The sequence below is a fragment of the Geospiza fortis genome, unplaced genomic scaffold, assembly GCF_000277835.1.
Source record: "Geospiza fortis unplaced genomic scaffold, GeoFor_1.0 scaffold229, whole genome shotgun sequence".
NCBI classification, from domain to species: Eukaryota; Metazoa; Chordata; class Aves; order Passeriformes; family Thraupidae; genus Geospiza; species Geospiza fortis.
The window spans coordinates 3,576,718-3,594,185 of record NW_005054357.1 but is presented as its reverse complement, the minus strand read 5'-3'; the positions used below and the strand labels follow the sequence as shown (position 1 = coordinate 3,594,185).

At 53.4% G+C, this 17,468-nt stretch overlaps 2 protein-coding genes across 2 annotated transcripts in view; one reads left to right on the top strand and one right to left on the bottom strand.

Annotated features, from left to right (window-relative positions):
- NMNAT2 (nicotinamide nucleotide adenylyltransferase 2) overlaps positions 1–11,620 on the top strand; it is a 23,618-nt gene extending 11,998 nt beyond the window's left edge. Inside the window, exons 3-12 of the mRNA XM_014308098.2 lie at positions 2,488–2,576; positions 3,285–3,352; positions 4,039–4,117; positions 5,148–5,277; positions 5,904–5,984; positions 6,096–6,140; positions 6,913–6,989; positions 8,260–8,361; positions 8,586–8,653; positions 8,776–11,620. Coding sequence (XP_014163573.1) covers positions 2,488–2,576; positions 3,285–3,352; positions 4,039–4,117; positions 5,148–5,277; positions 5,904–5,984; positions 6,096–6,140; positions 6,913–6,989; positions 8,260–8,361; positions 8,586–8,653; positions 8,776–8,878 — 842 coding nt within the window. The 3' untranslated portion in view covers positions 8,879–11,620. The remainder of the gene's footprint in view (positions 1–2,487; positions 2,577–3,284; positions 3,353–4,038; positions 4,118–5,147; positions 5,278–5,903; positions 5,985–6,095; positions 6,141–6,912; positions 6,990–8,259; positions 8,362–8,585; positions 8,654–8,775) is intronic.
- A 1,744-nt stretch (positions 11,621–13,364) lies between these two features.
- The window catches only part of LAMC2 (laminin subunit gamma 2), a 14,195-nt gene continuing 10,091 nt past the window's right edge, over positions 13,365–17,468 (bottom strand). The window contains exons 15-23 of the mRNA XM_014308097.1: positions 17,408–17,468; positions 16,837–16,971; positions 15,935–16,079; positions 15,573–15,722; positions 15,003–15,117; positions 14,716–14,915; positions 14,011–14,169; positions 13,824–13,923; positions 13,365–13,615 (exon numbers count right to left, since the gene is read on the bottom strand). The exon at positions 17,408–17,468 is cut by the window's right edge and continues 22 nt beyond it. Coding sequence (XP_014163572.1) covers positions 13,365–13,615; positions 13,824–13,923; positions 14,011–14,169; positions 14,716–14,915; positions 15,003–15,117; positions 15,573–15,722; positions 15,935–16,079; positions 16,837–16,971; positions 17,408–17,468 — 1,316 coding nt within the window. The remainder of the gene's footprint in view (positions 13,616–13,823; positions 13,924–14,010; positions 14,170–14,715; positions 14,916–15,002; positions 15,118–15,572; positions 15,723–15,934; positions 16,080–16,836; positions 16,972–17,407) is intronic.

Below are 17,468 nucleotides of genomic sequence, written 5' to 3'. Positions count from 1 at the left end.
CTCTCAGGAAAGCAGCAGAGATGAAAATACTTGAAGTGCATTTGCAGGGCAGGCGAGCAAAGCTGGGCTGGGAAAGCAGGAAAGTGTCACCCCTGTCCCTTCCCTGCCCAGCACAGCAAGGCTGTGCTCATCCAGCAGCTGCCAGGCACAGAGCCATGGCTGAAAGCCTCCCATGCCACAAGGAGCCTGCCAGGGGGCTAATGCATGTCTTGGCAGAGCCACCACCCCGAGTTTATTTATGTCAACAATGTTTGAAAGCCATGGAGGCTGCCTGGAGCATTACAATTTACTCCAGACAAGGAATGAGCTCTGCATTTACAAGCTGACATCCTTGCATTGGTGTGGCAGGATATAAAGTGCTCGTAGAAAATGAAAATACTGGAGGGGGTTTTCTGTGGTCTGGTGTAATCTCTGGACATCACAGGTATTCAACAGGCAAGAAATGGGCTGGGAAAGGGATGGGAAGCTGTGACAGAGGACAAGAGGAATGGAAAGTTATGGGCAAGAGAGAACCAGAAGGCAGGTGTTCCCATTCTCTACACTGTACTGCTGCTTCTTAGCCCACATTTGCCCAAATATTTCCCCTGCATATTTAAATTATATGTGGTGTTTCTGAGGAAGACAACAAGCTCTTGGAAATGCAGATCCCAGCTTAGAAAGCAGCCTCATTTTTACAGATTGTGCAGGTTAAAACCCAAATGAGCAGTTTTGCTGGCAATACAGAGCAGCAGCACCCCTCTCCTGCCAGCAGCAGAGCCCTCCCTGAGTGCTGCAAGGCCACCAGCAACCCCTCAGTGACACCTTTCACTAGAGCAGATTGCTACAAACCCCTGCTTACCTGGCCTTGGACACTTCCAAGGATGAGATATCCAAAACTTCTCTGGGAATCCTGTTCCAGTGCCTGTTTTCTGCAGAAGAAATGTTCTGTTCAGGCAGAAGGTGGTGGTGGATGTGTGGTGTGAGCTGCAAGCTGGAGCTGAGAGGCCGTGCCAGCAGCCTGGGTCACGTTGCCTGAAGATGTGTAGAGGGTGCCAGGCTGTTTAAATACAGACCTTGAGATATTGGTAAACCAGGGAAAACCTTTGGCTTTTGCCACCAAGAACTCAAGGCAAATTAATACCATCAGCCACCCTGGAGAGCTTGAAGCAGAGTTTACATGCAAAGAGTTCAGCTCCTCTGAAAGATGAACTTTATAAAGGGGTCATACATAAGAGGGACAGATCAGTGTTTTTAATCTTCCTTTGGCAAGGAAAATCAAGTCAGGACAAATCAGGAAATAATGAAAGGATGTGTTCATTTAAAACTCAACGGCATCTTTTTTGTTAGGGAATTTCCTTTTTCTTTCCATTTGCATTTTAATTTGCATTATGATAAAAAGGTAAATGCTGAACCATCAATCTTCACTTCTCCCTACCTGTACAAAAAAACCAAACCCAAGCACACTGTGTTTTGCTGCATGTGCTCTCATGGGATTTTGAGGGCAGGAAGGATAATTTTGGTGCATCACATTTTACTCCCTGCACCAATCAAATGTTTTAAGCCCACTTTTCCCTCTCTGGAGGCTGATGTGTCCAAGGCACAGGAGCTGGGAAGGCAGCCAGAGTGAGGATTTCAGGTGAGTCTGAGGAAGAGGCTATATTAAGGCTGGCAAATTTCCCACAGGCTGTCACAGAGGCTTGAGGCTGCTCAATGCCCTCGAGGGGGGAAAATGGTCCATGGCAATTATATTTCCTTAATTTACTTTTAACTGACAGTAACTGAATAAAATTCCCTAGCAGAAATTTCAAAATTCAGATGAAAAAAATTGCCCAAGTGACTTAGAATCCTGGAATGGTTTGGGTTGAAAGGGACTCTAACTTATCCCATTCCAGCCCCTGACACGTTCCACTAACCCAGGTTTCTTCAAGCCCCATCCAACCTGGCCTTGGACACTTCCAGGGATGTGGCAGCCCCTGCCCCACTGGGAACACCCACCCTTCAGGAAGGACCTCTCACCATCCCCCAGCGCAGTGCCAGACACTGAGTTCAGTGTCTGAAGGATGTGATGCACAGTGACATCTTGGGATGGCTGGTGAATCCTGAAATCACCACCTCCATTTCAGAAATGCTCCTTTTATTTGCAAATCCAAAATAGTTTATAGATCTTGAAGAAAAAATTAACTTTCTAATGGCTCATCAATCTGCCTTTTTGCTCTTACCTTCCTTATCTTCTTTTCCCTTGCTACTGTCTCAATAGCTGGGGTAGATATGTAGGAGACCAGGTGGGTTTGGCAATTTGCACTTTTATCCTCAAATGCCACCTTTAGGAAACACCAGCCTGAAACTGAATACCTCTTGGCATAGCTGGGACATGGGCGGCACATGGTGGGATGGGAGGGAGCACATGGGAGGGATGGAGGGACTGGCTGGGCCATGGCTGCCATGGTGTTGCAGGGCTCAGTGGGTCCTGCTAAACCCCCTCCACCCTTTTCCTTGTGCCCCCTCCAGAGCGAGCCCGGGATTACCTGCACAAGACCGGACGCTTCATCGTCATCGGCGGCATCGTCTCGCCCGTGCACGACTCCTACGGGAAAACGGTGAGCTGGCCCCAGTTCCTCTCTGCCTCCAAAATCAGGGCTGAGCACTGGGCAGCACTGCCTGACCCATGGTCCCTTCAAGGCCCTCTTCTGCCTGGGGAAGCTCCTGACCTTGGGAAAGTCTCAGAGAGAAGGGCAAGGATGAAACCTCTCATTGTTTAGATAAAAACTACAGTGAGACCCTAAAATGAGCCAAAGTACTACAGAGCAAAGAGAAACACTCCCATCCAAAACAGTCATGGTGGTGATGCCTTAAGTGGGGGTTGGTGGGAGTTTTTTAGTTTTAATTATTTCAAAGCAAAATGTTTGGGGTTTGTTTTTTTTTGGGGGGGGGGAATAGAAAAATTATGCAAATGAGTGACCTTTAGAAGCACTTGTGAAATTAGGAGTGCTGAGCTCACTTGTCTCCTGAAAGCTGGAGGAATTTCATCAAGAACCACCCCCTCAGGCTGGCCCCGTTGGAGCCCAGGTCTGGGAGTAGTGCTGCTGAGCAAATCTCACCCCCCCAGCACATAGCCAGGGCTGAGCCCCACAGAGACTCCTCCCCTCCAGCAAACAGGAGCTTAAATAAACTTCTGTGGGCAGGAAGGAATCCTTCTGGCCTGTCCCACACGAGTGAGCCTGATGTTCTGCCCCAGAAGGGTTTGCAAGCCCAGGCTGGCCAGAGCAGAAGCTTCATGAGTGTTCTTCCTTCCCCTTCTCGTGCAGGGGCTGGTCTCCAGCCGGCACCGCCTGACCATGTGCCAGCTGGCCGTGCAGTCCTCCGACTGGATCAGGTGGGTGGCACAGCTGCCATAGCACCACAGCCCCTGCCCCTTCCCTGCACCGTGGGCACAGAGTCCTGCATGCACCCTGGAGATGCCACCAGCTGGCAGAGCTCCAGGATGAATTTTCTCCCAGCTCAAGCTTGACTAAAAATTAGAGACCTTCCCCTCCCAGTCCAGCAGAGAACAGATGAGGAGGGTTACACTACCCTTCAGAATCTGGGGAGTCATTCAAGCCCCTCACTGAGCCTGAGGTGTCTGGGTGATACCCAAAGTCACTCAGTTCACTCCAGCCTTGTGCTGTGGCACCTCCCCTGTCCACACATGTAGCACCAGCCTGCAGACTTCACCTTCCCAGCACTGCCATGTGGCATCTGGTGGTTGAAGTGACACCAGAAGCATCACGGGCTGCCCTCAGAAAGAGTTTTATGACACACATAGCCACATCCAACCCAAAAAAGCTGGTTAGTTGGGTACCAAGCAGGGAAAGATGACCAGGTACACGTTCAGCTCTCCAGAGCTGTTAGGGATCACTGTGCAGAAGGGCTGGAGGAAGGACATGGTCCATGCCAGGGCTGAGGGATCGAGGATGGCTGCTCATGGCAGTGCTGAGTACCCAGTTGGGAGGAGGTGGCCATGGGCAGGAGGTCCGGGCAGAGGCCATGAGCAGCACTGTTGCCTCACTGTGCTTCTGGCAGGGTGGACCCCTGGGAGTGCTACCAGGACACCTGGCAGACCACCTGCAGCGTGCTGGAGCACCACCGTGACCTGATGAAGGTGAGGCAGCCATGGGTGCACCAGGGTGAGGGCATGGGGACAGTGCAGGGGTGGGGGTGCCCTTCCCCAGCTCATGGCCATCAACAGTCAAAACACATCAGAGATTGACAGTGAGAGGAAACACAGCAGAGATTGACAGTGAGAAGCCTTGCAGGAACACAGCGAGATCCTGACCTGGGGGAGACCTTGTCACAGCTGCTCTGAGGTCTGGGCCCTGATGGCAGGAGGAAATGGAGCCCTCCAGCTGGAGCCAGCAGCCATCCTGGACCCAGCAACACCAGGAGGGCAGCAGGGCTTAAGGCAGACCTAAAGCAGGGGTGGGCATAAACCACATCATTAGTGACACTCTGTGTCCCCCTCCCTGAGGGAGGGAGGGGTGGAGGGGCCTCCCTGCTCACCAGCTGAGCCAGAATGACTCTATGAACCTGAGAGAGAGATCTGACAGGAAAATTCAGCATCTGGAAATTCCCCAGGGAGCACAGCCCCAGGAGGAAAAGTTCCAGGCAGTCCTGAAAGCCAAGGAGGAACGTGGCTGCCCTTGGGTGACAGGGGTAGCAGAGCTGTTGGTACACTCAGATATAGGAAGAAAACCAAAGACAGGAAATGGATGAAAGAGCATTGTACAAGCTCACAGACAGCCCATCCAGGAGGCACACGGGTGCCATTAGCCAGCCCAGCAGGATGCCTTGTGCATCCAGGCACTGTGGTGCTGAAGCCAGGGAGTTGCTGGTGATACCTTCCTTTTCCTGCAGGGATGGGTGGAGCAGAAGAGGACATGTATGCTCCTTGCTAGCCCACACAAAAAACCTGATACCACCTTAAACACAAGTCATTATCAACAGGGTCCTGATAGCCCCAGGCCCATTTGGTGAGGTCAGATGGGACTGGGCACCCTAAAGTGAGCTGGGGTGTACTTGTCACCAAAGGTAACCTTGAACCAGGGGTGAGAAGCTTGTTACAGGATCAGAAAGGTTCTGTGAGGTTGCTGGGGTGAAAACACTGTTCCAACTACATCCTTCCCTGATTGCAGAGAGTGACTGGCTGCATCCTGTCCAATGTCAACACGCCCTCCATCACCCCTGTGATCGGGCAGCCCCAGAACGAGTCCTCGCAGAACATCTACCAGAACAACAACAGCGTCTCCAGCAAGCCCACCGCAGGTGGGTGGGGGTGGCACAGGGCACAGAGGGGTGGCTGCTTACCCACACCTCCCAGCCAGGGCTGACAAATATTAGACCAGTGCTCCATCACCTTGATTTTGGACAGGTGTCTCATCAGTCTTGGTGCAGCAAGTCCAGGGTGGGGCAGGAGTGTGATGCAGGAGTCAGCTTCCAGCACAGCAAGGGCAGAAGCCAAGAACAGCTCAAAATGTCTGCGAAATCTCCTTGGGCTTCAGCTGGATGATGTCTAGGCAGTGAGACCAACAAAAGGAATGGCTACCTGGTACCAAGGGATGGACTGGCAGGAGAAGTGATGTAGTGGGATTCCCTACAAGTCAGAGGGATGTGCACCATAAAGATATTCGCTGAGAAGAGGGAACATTACTTAAATCCCATTAAAATGGACATCTTATGATTTTCTTCATGATTTTAGCTGCCTAGCTGATCCCTTCAAGGCACAGTGGAGCACTCTTGGGAGTTAAGACCATGAGAGGAGGTGTTGGGAGATGCTGGGAGTAGTTGCACAGCCAGGCACAGGAGCATTTTGCAGAACCAGGGTGGCTGAAGCATGTGGACAGGTTAATGGCACAGCCTCTCTCCCATTAATTTTCCTTCTTGCCCTTTAGCAAAGATCTTGGGGAAGGTGGGAGAAAGCCTGAGCCGGATTTGCTGTGTTCGCCCGCCCATGGAGCGCTTCACCTTTGTGGGTACGTAGAGGAAAGGTCCAGCATCTCCTCTAGAGACCTCCTCCCCACCCTTCCTCCCAACCCCTCTTCCAGGCTGGGCACCAGCACCTCTCTTTTGCTGCCCTTTCTCAGATGAAAATGCCAACCTGGGGACAGTGATGAGATACGAGGAGATTGGTAAGTACACAGCCCCTCCCCACCTTGCTCCCACTCCTGGGCGAGTGCTGCATGGCTTGGGAGCATCTGCATGGCAGCTCTGGCAGACACAGCACCATCTCACCTTGGTGCCAGCTACTGGGGCTCAGGAATGCAACAGAAACAGCTCCAACTGGGCTGGGCCTTGTCCCATGACAGACAGCAGCCTGAAATAAGGGAGTGCTGGGGACACAGCTCCCAGCACTGGCACAGAACTGCCATGGCACCCTGTCCTGAGAGTCCCCTCAAGTGCCATCAAACTTGGCCTCCCACAGTGGTGTCACCCCATGCCCACAGCCCTGCAGAGGCTCACACAGCAGCAGGAGAGATTTTGGCTGCCTGACCAGCCACGGTGCCTCTTGCTCTAAAGACCTTTAGGGGTTTTAGCCCCACCAGACATCACCCAGAGCTGTGCACGGGGAGTTTTGTGACCCTTTTCACACACAGCCTGGGACTACATCCATCCTAGCACTGGCACCATGCAGAGCTTTGGCCACCTGGGAATGCCAAACAGGGAGGCATTTTCCCATGTAGCCACCTCTTCTCATCCCTCTGGGGGAGGGGAGTTATGGTTTTTATCGGGCAGTTGTGCAAATAAATTAATCTTTATGGGCCTGTCAGAACAGAAGATTTCCCACAGCACAATTTTCTTGCTGAGCTGCAAAGCCAACCCTCAAAGCTGAGTGGGGGGGGAGGTGGTTCCTTCTCAGCCCCCTGTGCTCCCACCTCTGGGCTTCTCTCCTCTCTTTTCCAGAGCTTCGCATCTTGCTGCTCTGTGGCAGCGACCTGCTGGAGTCCTTCTGCATCCCTGGCCTCTGGAACGAGGCAGATGTGAGTCACCACTGCCCGGCACCCCTCCAAGCTCCTCCTCCTCTGCTTCCCACAGCCAGGGCTCCTGGGAGCCACTAGGTCCCTTGGGATGACAGGAGCTGTGCCCACCATCTCCGCTGCCTCCTCCATCCCAACCCTGACTGTCATCTCCCCTACACATTTCCACAGGGCTTCCATGGCCCCACGCCCTGCACCCTGTTAATGCAGAGGACATCACCTGGGGTGGAGGGTTAGCCCATCCCAAGGCTTTTCCAAAGGCTGTGCTCCCGCTCCTTGTCCCTTGGAAGGAGCCATTATCAAGCCAGTATCTGCCAATCCCAGCAGAGTGAGGTGTGCAGGTAGGAAATAAGGTATTTACAGGAGTGGTTCAGACGTTAGGAATTAAACACATTTAGAGCCAAATCAACATGTTTCAGTGTTGGTCCTTGCTGGAAGAAGCTGTATTTTCATGGGAGAACACCAGCCCTGGGGAGGGGCTGGGCTGCTGCCCCACCTGCTGCTCCTGGTTGGAGCCATGCTGGCTGTGAGGGCTCCAACCAGCTCCTCCCTGAAATCAGGCAGTCAACACAAACCTCCCTCCTTGAACTTCTCAGCCTTCAAAAATCAGTTACCACATCTTCAGTCCTTTTTAAAGCATTTGGGCAGCAGGCATCTCCTTTGAAGGGCTGGAAAAACTGAAATGAGCTGAGCCAAGCCCTGAGCCCAGCACAAAGGATGTAGAAATGTCATCAAAGCACAGGCAGAAGATGCTTTCTGCAGCAGCACCTCCTCATAGACTCCTGCTGCCTGAATTTGCTGACCCCAAGCTCTTTTGGATGAGCCTGATTTGTCTCATCTGAGAGAAGTGTGAGCGCTATGAGTGCTCCTCATGCAGCAGCAAATTTGACCAAACAAGCTTGGAAGAACAATCCTCCCAAACCTCTGTCAGGACCAATACATCCATCCTGCTCATGAACCCTTCCAGCCAGGCAGAGATCACATTCACCTTGGGCAACCTCTTCTGCTGTCACCTCCTCCAAGTTCTCCTCAAAGCCTGACCTCAACATCCACTGATAGGATTTAACCCTCTGCCTTTTATTTGATCTACTGTCAACCACTTGCCTGCACAATTCCATGTTTCTGCCAGAGGCTGGTGACAAAGCCTCAAAATCACTCCCCATCTCCCTCCAGACTGTGGTCCAGCTTTCTCAGGGCAGGGTGGGGTTGGCAGACAGTGGCAGGGTTGGCATGGGGTGGCTATGAAGCTCTCCACACTTTGTGTTGCTCCCAGATGGAGGTGATTGTCGGGGAGTTTGGGATCGTGGTTGTGCCGCGGGACGGAGCAGACCCCGAGCGGATCATGAACCACTCCTCCATCCTCCGCAAGTACAAAGTGAGTCAGAGGGTGCACGTGTGCCCAGGGAAGGCTGAGAGAGGACTTGCAGTCTCTCTTCACCCAGGGGGACACTTTTGTCATGGGACACAAAGCATCTCTGGGTCAGGTGTTCTCAGATGGTGGATGGGATGAGCAATGGGCCATTGAGGTGGGGAGGCTGGAGCAGCAGATATCTGCTTTCAAGCCATCCCTCCACTCCTGTTTTCCTCTTTCCCCTGCAGAACAACATCCTGGTGGTGAAGGATGACTCAAACCATCCCATGTCAGTTGTCAGCTCCACCAAAAGCAGGTGGGTGAAGCAGGGCTACTCCCACTACAGAGCAGGGTGTCCCCAGCCAGCCTCTCTATTTGCAGGGACACCTGACCCACCCAAGTGGGCTCTGACACCTTTTTCTCTCCCCACACCCCCAGACTGGCCCTGCAGCACGGGGATGGGCACGTTGTGGATTACCTCTGCCAGCCTGTCATTGACTACATCCTCAAGAGCCAGCTGTACATCAACGCCTCTGGCTAAGAGCCCGAGCCCTCGCAGCGAGACAGCCCCGTGTCCCGCCTGCCTGCAGCTCTGCATCACCCCCCTCTCTCTCTCTCTATCCATGTCTCCATCTCTCTCCCCATCCCATGGCCTCCTGCCCGTGTCTGCCTCTCACCCCCAGCACCAACACTCTGTTGTGCAGCCATGTCCAGGGAATGGTTTGGTCTCTTGCTCTGGGGCACTGCCCGGCCCTGCGTGCATGGGGAGGGAGGAGGGGCTGGTCAGGGAGCCACGTGCTCCGTGTGCTCCCAGCATGTCCCTGGGAAATGGTCCCCTCAGTCCATCTTCCCAGCATGCTCAGAGCAGGGGCTGCCTATTCTGCATCATCTTACACAACCTAAGCTCAATAAATCTGGGTGGATTTTTTTTTTTTAATTAAGTAACTTTAGTGTGAGCCCTTTGGGCCTCTCAGCCCAGCGACCAAACAAACCCTGGCTGGCAGCAGACAGTTGTAACACAACCAGCTCAGTGCCCCACAGCAGGGGAAACCTCCTCAGGCCAGCCATGAGACAACCCAGCTAACAAAATCCTCCTCCTGCCCCTGAAAATCATGGGGAGGGCATTTCTAAAGGGCAGCAGAGGCCTTGGTGAGCACTGCTGCTGAAGCATTATGGAGAGAATGTCACATCTCACCTTCCCCTAGCTGCAAGAACTGAAGCCACTCCCTAGGAAAGTGAAGTTGGGGTGATGTTCTATCCCACAGCACCTAGAAAGGGATCTGCCTTTTATGGGGCCAAGAAATTGGGTAGAAAGAAGCAGGTGGTGAGCCAAAGCCTCTGGTGAGAATTTGCCCCAAACCTGGCCGTGTCCATCCCCATCCCCTACCCTCCAGATCTCCATTTCTGCTCCATCCATCTTCTCCCACCACTCCTACTCTCTGCCTCTCCTCAAAGAGCTCATTAAATGCATGATAACCTCCCCCTCCCAAACCAGCCATGGCTACTTTGCACATTCCTTGGGACAAGCCAGGCTCCTGTGATACTCCCCCTGATGCCAGGGATGGATCCTAGTGGAGATGCTCACAGTGAAAGCAGGACAGGTAATGCAGAGCAGTTACTGAAGTCTTGTGGAGAGGAGGATTGCTGGAGCAGGGCCTCGTCCTGCTGATCATCCCTAGGGCACAAGGACCCTGAACAGCCCCTGGGGAGGGTCACAGCCATGAGGAAGGTCTGGCCCTCACCTTCTCCTCTCCCTTTGCTCCCTGTAACCTTGTGTCACTTTGGGTACAGTCCTTCTGCCTGTGGCTGAGTCCTCCAGGGTCTTTCAGGAAAATTCTTTTATTTTGTCCCTTGAAAGTCCATAAAGGGTCACAAGTAGCTCTCAGGCAAGCTCCCAAGGTGGGACTTTGTGCTAAATTTGGTGACCTGCTGGATGCTGCTGGCATCCCTGGAACAGCAAGCCACTTGGGACGAACAAGGAAAGCCACAGCCATAGGGTCCTTGCAGCAGACAGGATATTAGGAGCAGTAGTTGACAACTTCTCAGGAAGGCACAGCCCTTCCCAGAAAGACAGAAGTGATGTGACACCCAAAGGCCAGAAGAGGTGTTTCCTTGTCAGGGATTTCCCTCTGCATGGAGAGGTTTGTTTGGGAGCTGTTCTAAATTTGGCAGCTGAGTCCCTCAGTGCCAGCTCTGGTATCTCCAGGCAGTTGAGTATGTATCCCATAGGGTGAGGAGATATGGAGATACCAAAGCAGAGAAGGTGGTGAGTGTGGGGAACTCTGCTCCAGGGAGGCCTCCAGCCAGATCACCACCACCACCACCCCACTGATGTCCCCTGGCAGTGACACCTGTGAGTGCCCTGAGCCACCCAATGTGTGTCAGCCACTCGCTGGGCTGCTCTCCACCTGCTGTACTCCTATGTTCTGTTTGTCAGCCTCCCTTCCCTCCCCACCCCAACACACAAGTTATCCCAGACAGAAGCCTCCCTTCCTTTCCAGATGTCCCCTGTGTTCCTTAGCTCCAAGCCCAGTGGTGGCAACCAGCCCCCAAAACACACAGAGGGACTGAACCTCCTGGGGAGCACCACTTCTGAGGTGGGAGCAAAGACAGCAGGTCTTCCCCAAGGAAAGACAGAAAATTAAACAATGGAGAGGGGGGAAGAAAGAAAGAGTCATGTCCAAAAGTCATCTCTGATCCTCCCTCCAGTACACAGAAGGGGACCTGGGAATGCCATGGCCTCCTGATCCACGTGGTTGGGATGGTGAAGTTAGCTGTGGTGAGGATGAGGAGTTTGTTCTGTCCTACTGCTCTTACCATCATGTACCTGCTCAGTAAAACTCACAGGATGGGGGGAGGGATGGGGGTTTGTAATGGGGACTTCAGCTCTGGGACTGGTTTGGAAAAATGTCTTTGGGTGGGCATGGGAAGAAAACAATCATCTATGATGATCCATGTGACCACTGGGGAGGTGAGGATGGGGGTTTCCAGGGTGCAGGAGAGGCGTGGGAAGAAGCTCGTGGGTTTTGGTCTTTGAACCGCCACTTTTTAACAGTCAATTTGCTGAAAGTGAAATGAACTTCAAACGTCTTTGGGAAAAGAAAATAAACAAAGGGGGGAGGGAAAGGGGTTGAAATTGCCATGCCACCAATTTCACCTTTGTCAAAAGTTTTGGAGCCGTTTTTTTTTCTTTTTTTCTGTTGCTATATGAAAAAACAGTCATTGACAAAAAATACTTTATCAGCAAAATGTTTAAATTATGTAATAAACAAAACAAAACAGAGATGTTACTGGTGTGATTTTAAAACAGCCCCAAGACTGAGTCAGAACAAGAGAGCAAATGCCTGCACTGCTGGGATAACCCATGGCCAAATCCCCCCAAATGAGGAAGCCTGAAAAAAGAAAGTGATTAGCAAGACCTAGCCAAGAGTATTCATCATTTATTGACCTCTTACCTGTCACAGCTGAGACAGCGACAGCACACAGCATATCACCATGCAATTTCAGAAAGCTTCAACCCATACAGAGCAACACCATTTCAGAAGACTTCAAGCTTCTGCCCTTCTTGTTCTGTAGCCCAATCTTTTATCCCCTCCTGTTGATGCACTGCACCTGTGTACCCTCTGCTCCCTTTGGTGGTTGCTCAGTGCCCCTGGGCACTCCATGGCTCATTGCTGTCAGTGCTGCTCACCTGCTGCTCACAGCTGCACCCACTGGGGATGAGGCTGGGCCAGCCCCACTCCCAACCACCACACACTGTGTGCCTACACCTGCCTTTCAAAAAAGCCAGTTAATGGAAAAGCAGGTTCCCTAATAGCTGTCCCTGCACTGTACAACAGGAGAAGGGACACATGCCAGGGGCTAAAATACATCTCACTTAAATAAGAGTGTAAAGCAGACATAATACTTGGTATACCATGAAGCAAAAGCATGGATGGTCCTTTATCAGATACCACTTAATCAAAGACTTGAGAGATAAGGAGGGGTGAGTGAGTCCCCAGTGTCCTTCTCCATCTGGGACCTCCTTTCACCAGCATGCAGGGCAGGGCTTCAGCAGAGCTTCAGCTTCCAGCATCCGGTGGCACCTATTTCCCCTGAAACATTTTCCCCCTGCATGGCATCTGAAGGAAGGTGGGAGCAGTGTGCAGTGCCCCAGAATGCAGCTGCACCCCCATGAGAGCTGCAGTGAAGGGAGCACTGTGGTCTTTGCCTCATCCAAGCTCTGTTAAGATGAACAGTGGGAAACCCCTGTGGAGAGCTACCTTAGTGGTGATGGTGGCCTCTGACAAACATACAGCACCATGAGGGAGGGAGGGAGGACAGGCAGCACCAAACCAGAGGTGGAGACACATTCAAGACATCTTCAATATTTTTAAACGAATGGAAACAGGTTACAGGCACTGCAGCAGAATGGGATGGGGTTCTCAGGTACAAGAGCCACAGCACGCCAGCACCACCCCCAGCAAGGGGAGGACTGCCAGCCCAGGAGGACACACCACATGAAGCATCACCAGTGCCACAACTCAGAGCTCATCTCCCCCAGCAGCCTCTCATGCTGCTTGCTCCCGGTCACTGCCAAAGGTGAGGAAAACCCCACGGAGAACAGGAGGTGGTGGCAGTGTCAAAAGTATGGACAGAGACCCCAGTCCTTCTGTGTGAGCTGGACCAGGACAGGGCATCCACAGGTGATGGGAACCTGTCAGTTATGAGCTTCAGGGTCCAAACTGTGCAAACTCACAAGGCTGACACCTAACCCTGCACTCAGAGATATATTGTAGGCATAGGCTGTTCTTCAGACAGTAGCACCTTCACAAACCAGGAGTCTCCTTCCTCCCATGAGCAAGGGACGGAGCACTTGGGAAAATTAGGGACTTTCCAGGGCCAGCAGAACACTGTGAACTTCATGTGCCACACTGATCTTGAGGGTAAGGATCAGTTTAACACAACAAACACAGCCAGTTCTGCCAGATTTGGGGACGCCCTCCTGCCTTCAGCCTGGCAGGTGCTGCAGCCTTTCCAGAGCTGGCTCAGGGCAATTCAATGGCTTTTGTGTTGTAGCAGCCTGGAGGAAGACTCTTCTGGATATCCTCCAGGTTCTTAATATCAGCCAGGATGCCATCGATGCTGCTCTCCAGCGTACGCACCCGGGCCTTCTGCAGGGCAGCCGTCTGCTCCAGCTCTGACATCTCCACCTTCAGCTGCTGGCTTCTGCTCTGGGCTTTGCTGAAGTTCTCCTCAAGCTGCCTCAGGCCATCCTCATCCACAGCACCAGGCTGGTCTTTGGCACAGAAGGAAAATAAGGAATGGGAAAGCACGCATGGAGGCTGAGGACTAGATCTTCCCAGATACTTCATCTCCACCCTGCTGCCCAGCCTGTTCACAGGCATCACGTAATTTAGCTTCCCACTAAACTCCCAGAAGCCCTGTCTAGACCCCAGAGGGGACCTGTCTCCATCCACACCCCACAGAGGCATCACAAAACCTACTCATGAGCCGCAGCAGCTCCTCCAGGGCACTCAGCATCTGCTGCACAGCTGCCCCTGCCTGGCCAGCCTTGTCGTGGACCCTCTGAGCTTCCTGAGCTGTCTGGAGGAGGGAAGGCAGGAGCTGTAAGGTGAAATCAAGCCCACAATCAACAGGGGAGGAGACAAGGCAAGGGAGATGGGGACCCACCTTCTCTATCACAGCAGCATCCGCCTCAGCCTCAGAGAGTTTCCTCTCAAATGCTTCATCCACTTCCTTGGCCTCCAGCTGCAGGGTGGCCACTGCCTTCTCCAGGGCCAGGACGCCGTCAGCTGTCTTGTTGGCTTCCTCCTTCAGCCGGGCAATCTCCTGGTGTTGTGTTTAGGAAAAAGCACTTTTAGAGGGCAGAACACAACCAAAATCATTCTGGGTGCACTGGAGTGGGGAACTGGTAGAAAGTGGTTCCTTCTACAAGGGATCCAAAAGATCACAAGCTGTCCTCATGTTCTCCCACCAACATCTCCAGAGAGATGTTTCTATGCTCATGGCTCAATCCCTCCCTCACACATCAGCAAATCCCTGGGGAATTACAACACGCATCTGGGAGGTGAACGCACAAACACCATTTTGGGACATCACAAGCCTGCCAATGACTCTGGCTGCAGGAGTAAAAAACCCCCTTGGTCACTGAGAAGTGGCTACAGTGAGATGCCCCAGAGATCCTCATGAAAGAAATGTGTCTGCAGAGATCACCTACAGCCAAACTGGTATCTGCAGGACCCACTGTAGAGAAACTTCAGCTCAAAAATCAACCCATCAGGTCCACCAAGAGGTTGCTAACCATCTCCTCTTCTTCCATGTTTTTCCCCTTCCAAATACTTTTCTGCCAGCAATAGCACCAGGGTCTGTCCTTACCTCTTGGATCCCCGTGGTGATTTCCTTCACCTCCTCTGCCACGCTGCTGCCTGCCTTGGACTCAGAAGCAGCACTGCCCACGATCCCTTTGGCTCGGTCTGTCTTCTCCCTGGCAGTGGTGACCATGCTGCTGATAATGGGCAGCCTCCTCATGGCATCTTTGGCTTGCCTCCTCTTGTCATCTGCTTGCAGGTTGAACTCTGGAAGAAACACATGTGGAAATGAAGCCACAGTACCTCTGTGAGATCCCACATGGAAAGGAAAAGGAAGGGTTCCTAGGATGCTACCCTTGAGGCTCTTGAGGATCTGCTCCACCTCGTAGAAGGTGGCATTGCCAGCGCTCATGGCTTGCAGGGCTGTGCTCCTGGCAAGGGTGGCTCGGGACAGCAGCTGTGTCAGCTTCTGCAATGCACCAAGGGACACAAAGGGCAGGTGAAGGACATGGTATGGCAGCATCACAGTCCCAGAGCAGTCTGGGAGGAGCTGGGCTGGAAGAGACCCAAGAGTCTGTTCCCAAATGTTTGCTCTTGCCCCTTAATCAAGGTTACCACAGGCTGATCTGCCATCAGAAGCTTGTGCCTGTGCTCCTCAACCAGCTCCAGCCCTATTCCGAGTCATCTTAGCTCTAATCTTTGCAGGAGCAGCTCTTCATCCTGCCTTACATGGAGGAGAAGGCAGGTGAGACCATGCACCAGCAGCTCCCTGCACACACTGAGGTTTGCAGTCCCAAGGAAGGGCCCAATCCTGCACCAGGCAGGCAGAGCTGCCTTTGACAGCCAGGCAAGGACATGCTGGGGACACAGGCACCCCCCAAGGCTGCAGCTGCTGCTGGGGATGAGCCCTGGCCAGCCTCTTACCGCTCTGTGGCTCTCCTGGCCCTGCAGCAGCTCCTTGGCCTCCTGCTCCCACTGCCCCACGCGGCTCCGCAGGCCTCGGGACTGGGACAGGGTCGTGTCCACCAGGGCCAGCAGGGCACCCGAGTCCTGCTTCAGCCTCGAGGCTTCCTCCTGAAACACAGACACAGTGAGCTCCCCAGCATCTCCCCAGGGCCCACCAGGAACCAGAGGCAAAGGGGGAAAAGGGTAGGAAGATGCCTATCTAGGGGCTCTCCAACAGGGATGGAGCCCTGGGAAGGGCTGAGCTGGTGGTAGGATAAGCAGGGAGGGCATCAGGAAGAGCAAAAGGGCATCTCCTGGCCTGACAGGCACGAAGCCCTCACCTGAAAGGAGCTGATGTCCATCTCTGTCAGGCGGGACAGGGAGCTGAGGAGCACCAGGCTGCCCTGATAAGCCGTGTCTGCCTTGGAGGCCATTCCATCAGCATCAGCCTTCAGGCCTCCAACCAGCGACTTGAGCTCCTCATACCTGTACAGATGTGAGGTTGGAGAGCCTGGTACCAGCCAAGCTGCCAGCCTCCCGCCCCAGCATTAATACCACCATCTGCATTGACTCGTTCACATTCCCCAAAGCTCCACGCAGATTTATCACATGTAAAACATCCATTACAAACATTCCCTGCATCCCAGCCCCTCCAATGAGCAGGGCATCTGCTGGCTCCTTACTCCTGCTCCAAAATCAGAGGTTGTTTCATACAGCTGAACCCTCACAGGCTCCATGGTGGCTCTGCTGATCCCTGCCCTACCCCTATATGTTTTCTCCTGCACATCCCTGTTTAACCTCTTAACTTCCTTCAAGGCTGCTGCTCACACCCCATCCATGGTGTGCAAAGTCCCAGCACCATCGTGGTGGGCTCTGGAGAGGCCAAGTCTGACCAAAGGAGACACCGTGGGCTTAAATTCTCCCTTTGGGCTACACCCAGCCCAGACTTTCAACCACATGTGGAAATCATCCTCGGAAGCCTGTTCACACATGTGGTGATGCTTTGCCCAGCTGCAGGCAGTCCCCAGGAGCATTGAGGGCTGTGAGGTGGGAAGCAAACCCTCCACAGAGCTGCTGACCCTCCATCTGCACCCCTGACATGCCAGCGAATCCCCTGCCTCCAGCTGCCCATTTCTGCAGCTCAGATGGGGAGGCAGGGAAGAGGGGCCAGGATTCTTGGCCATGCCCTGCTCCCTCCCAGGGGCACACAGAAGACACAGAGGCCAAGGCAGGCTGTGCTCACCTCCCGGGCAGCCCTGGCAGGGAGCCCTCGGTGCCCTCTCCGCCGGCGGCTGCGCGCAGCAGCTCCAGCGCCTCCTGTGCATCCTCCTGCGCCGCCCTGGCAGCCTGGTCAATGGCATTGGCTGCCTGAGTGTGCCTGCAGAGCACAGAGGGGCTTGTCACAAAGGGCTCCCACCCAGGTTTCCTCCACCAGCTTCCTGTACTGCTGCCTTCACTGATTCACCCCCCTGGGAAACACAGCATGTCTGCAAAGGCGACCTGTACTTCTCTTGTTCCCCCTGCATCTCCCAAGGAGAGAGGAGCATTGGGGAGGGCACAAGCTCTCTGTTCCAACTGGATATCCAAGGGGAAAACTCTGATCCCAAAGATGCTTCTAAATCACATCCAGTTACATCCTCAAAGACAGCTGAGGATAAGTCTATAGGGCAGCAAAGACAGCCCAGCAGTTGTATCTTCCCCTGCTCCAGGGCTGGCAGATGTCAAACAGAACCCTCCAAAAAGGACCTTCTGGGCACCGAGCAGGATCTCAGTCCTCCTCCCCTCTCTCTTGGCTAACAGTGGGAGCAACTCACCTGTTGGCCAGTCTCAGAGCCTCCTGGGCCAGCAGCAAGAACTGATTGGAACCCCCAGGAA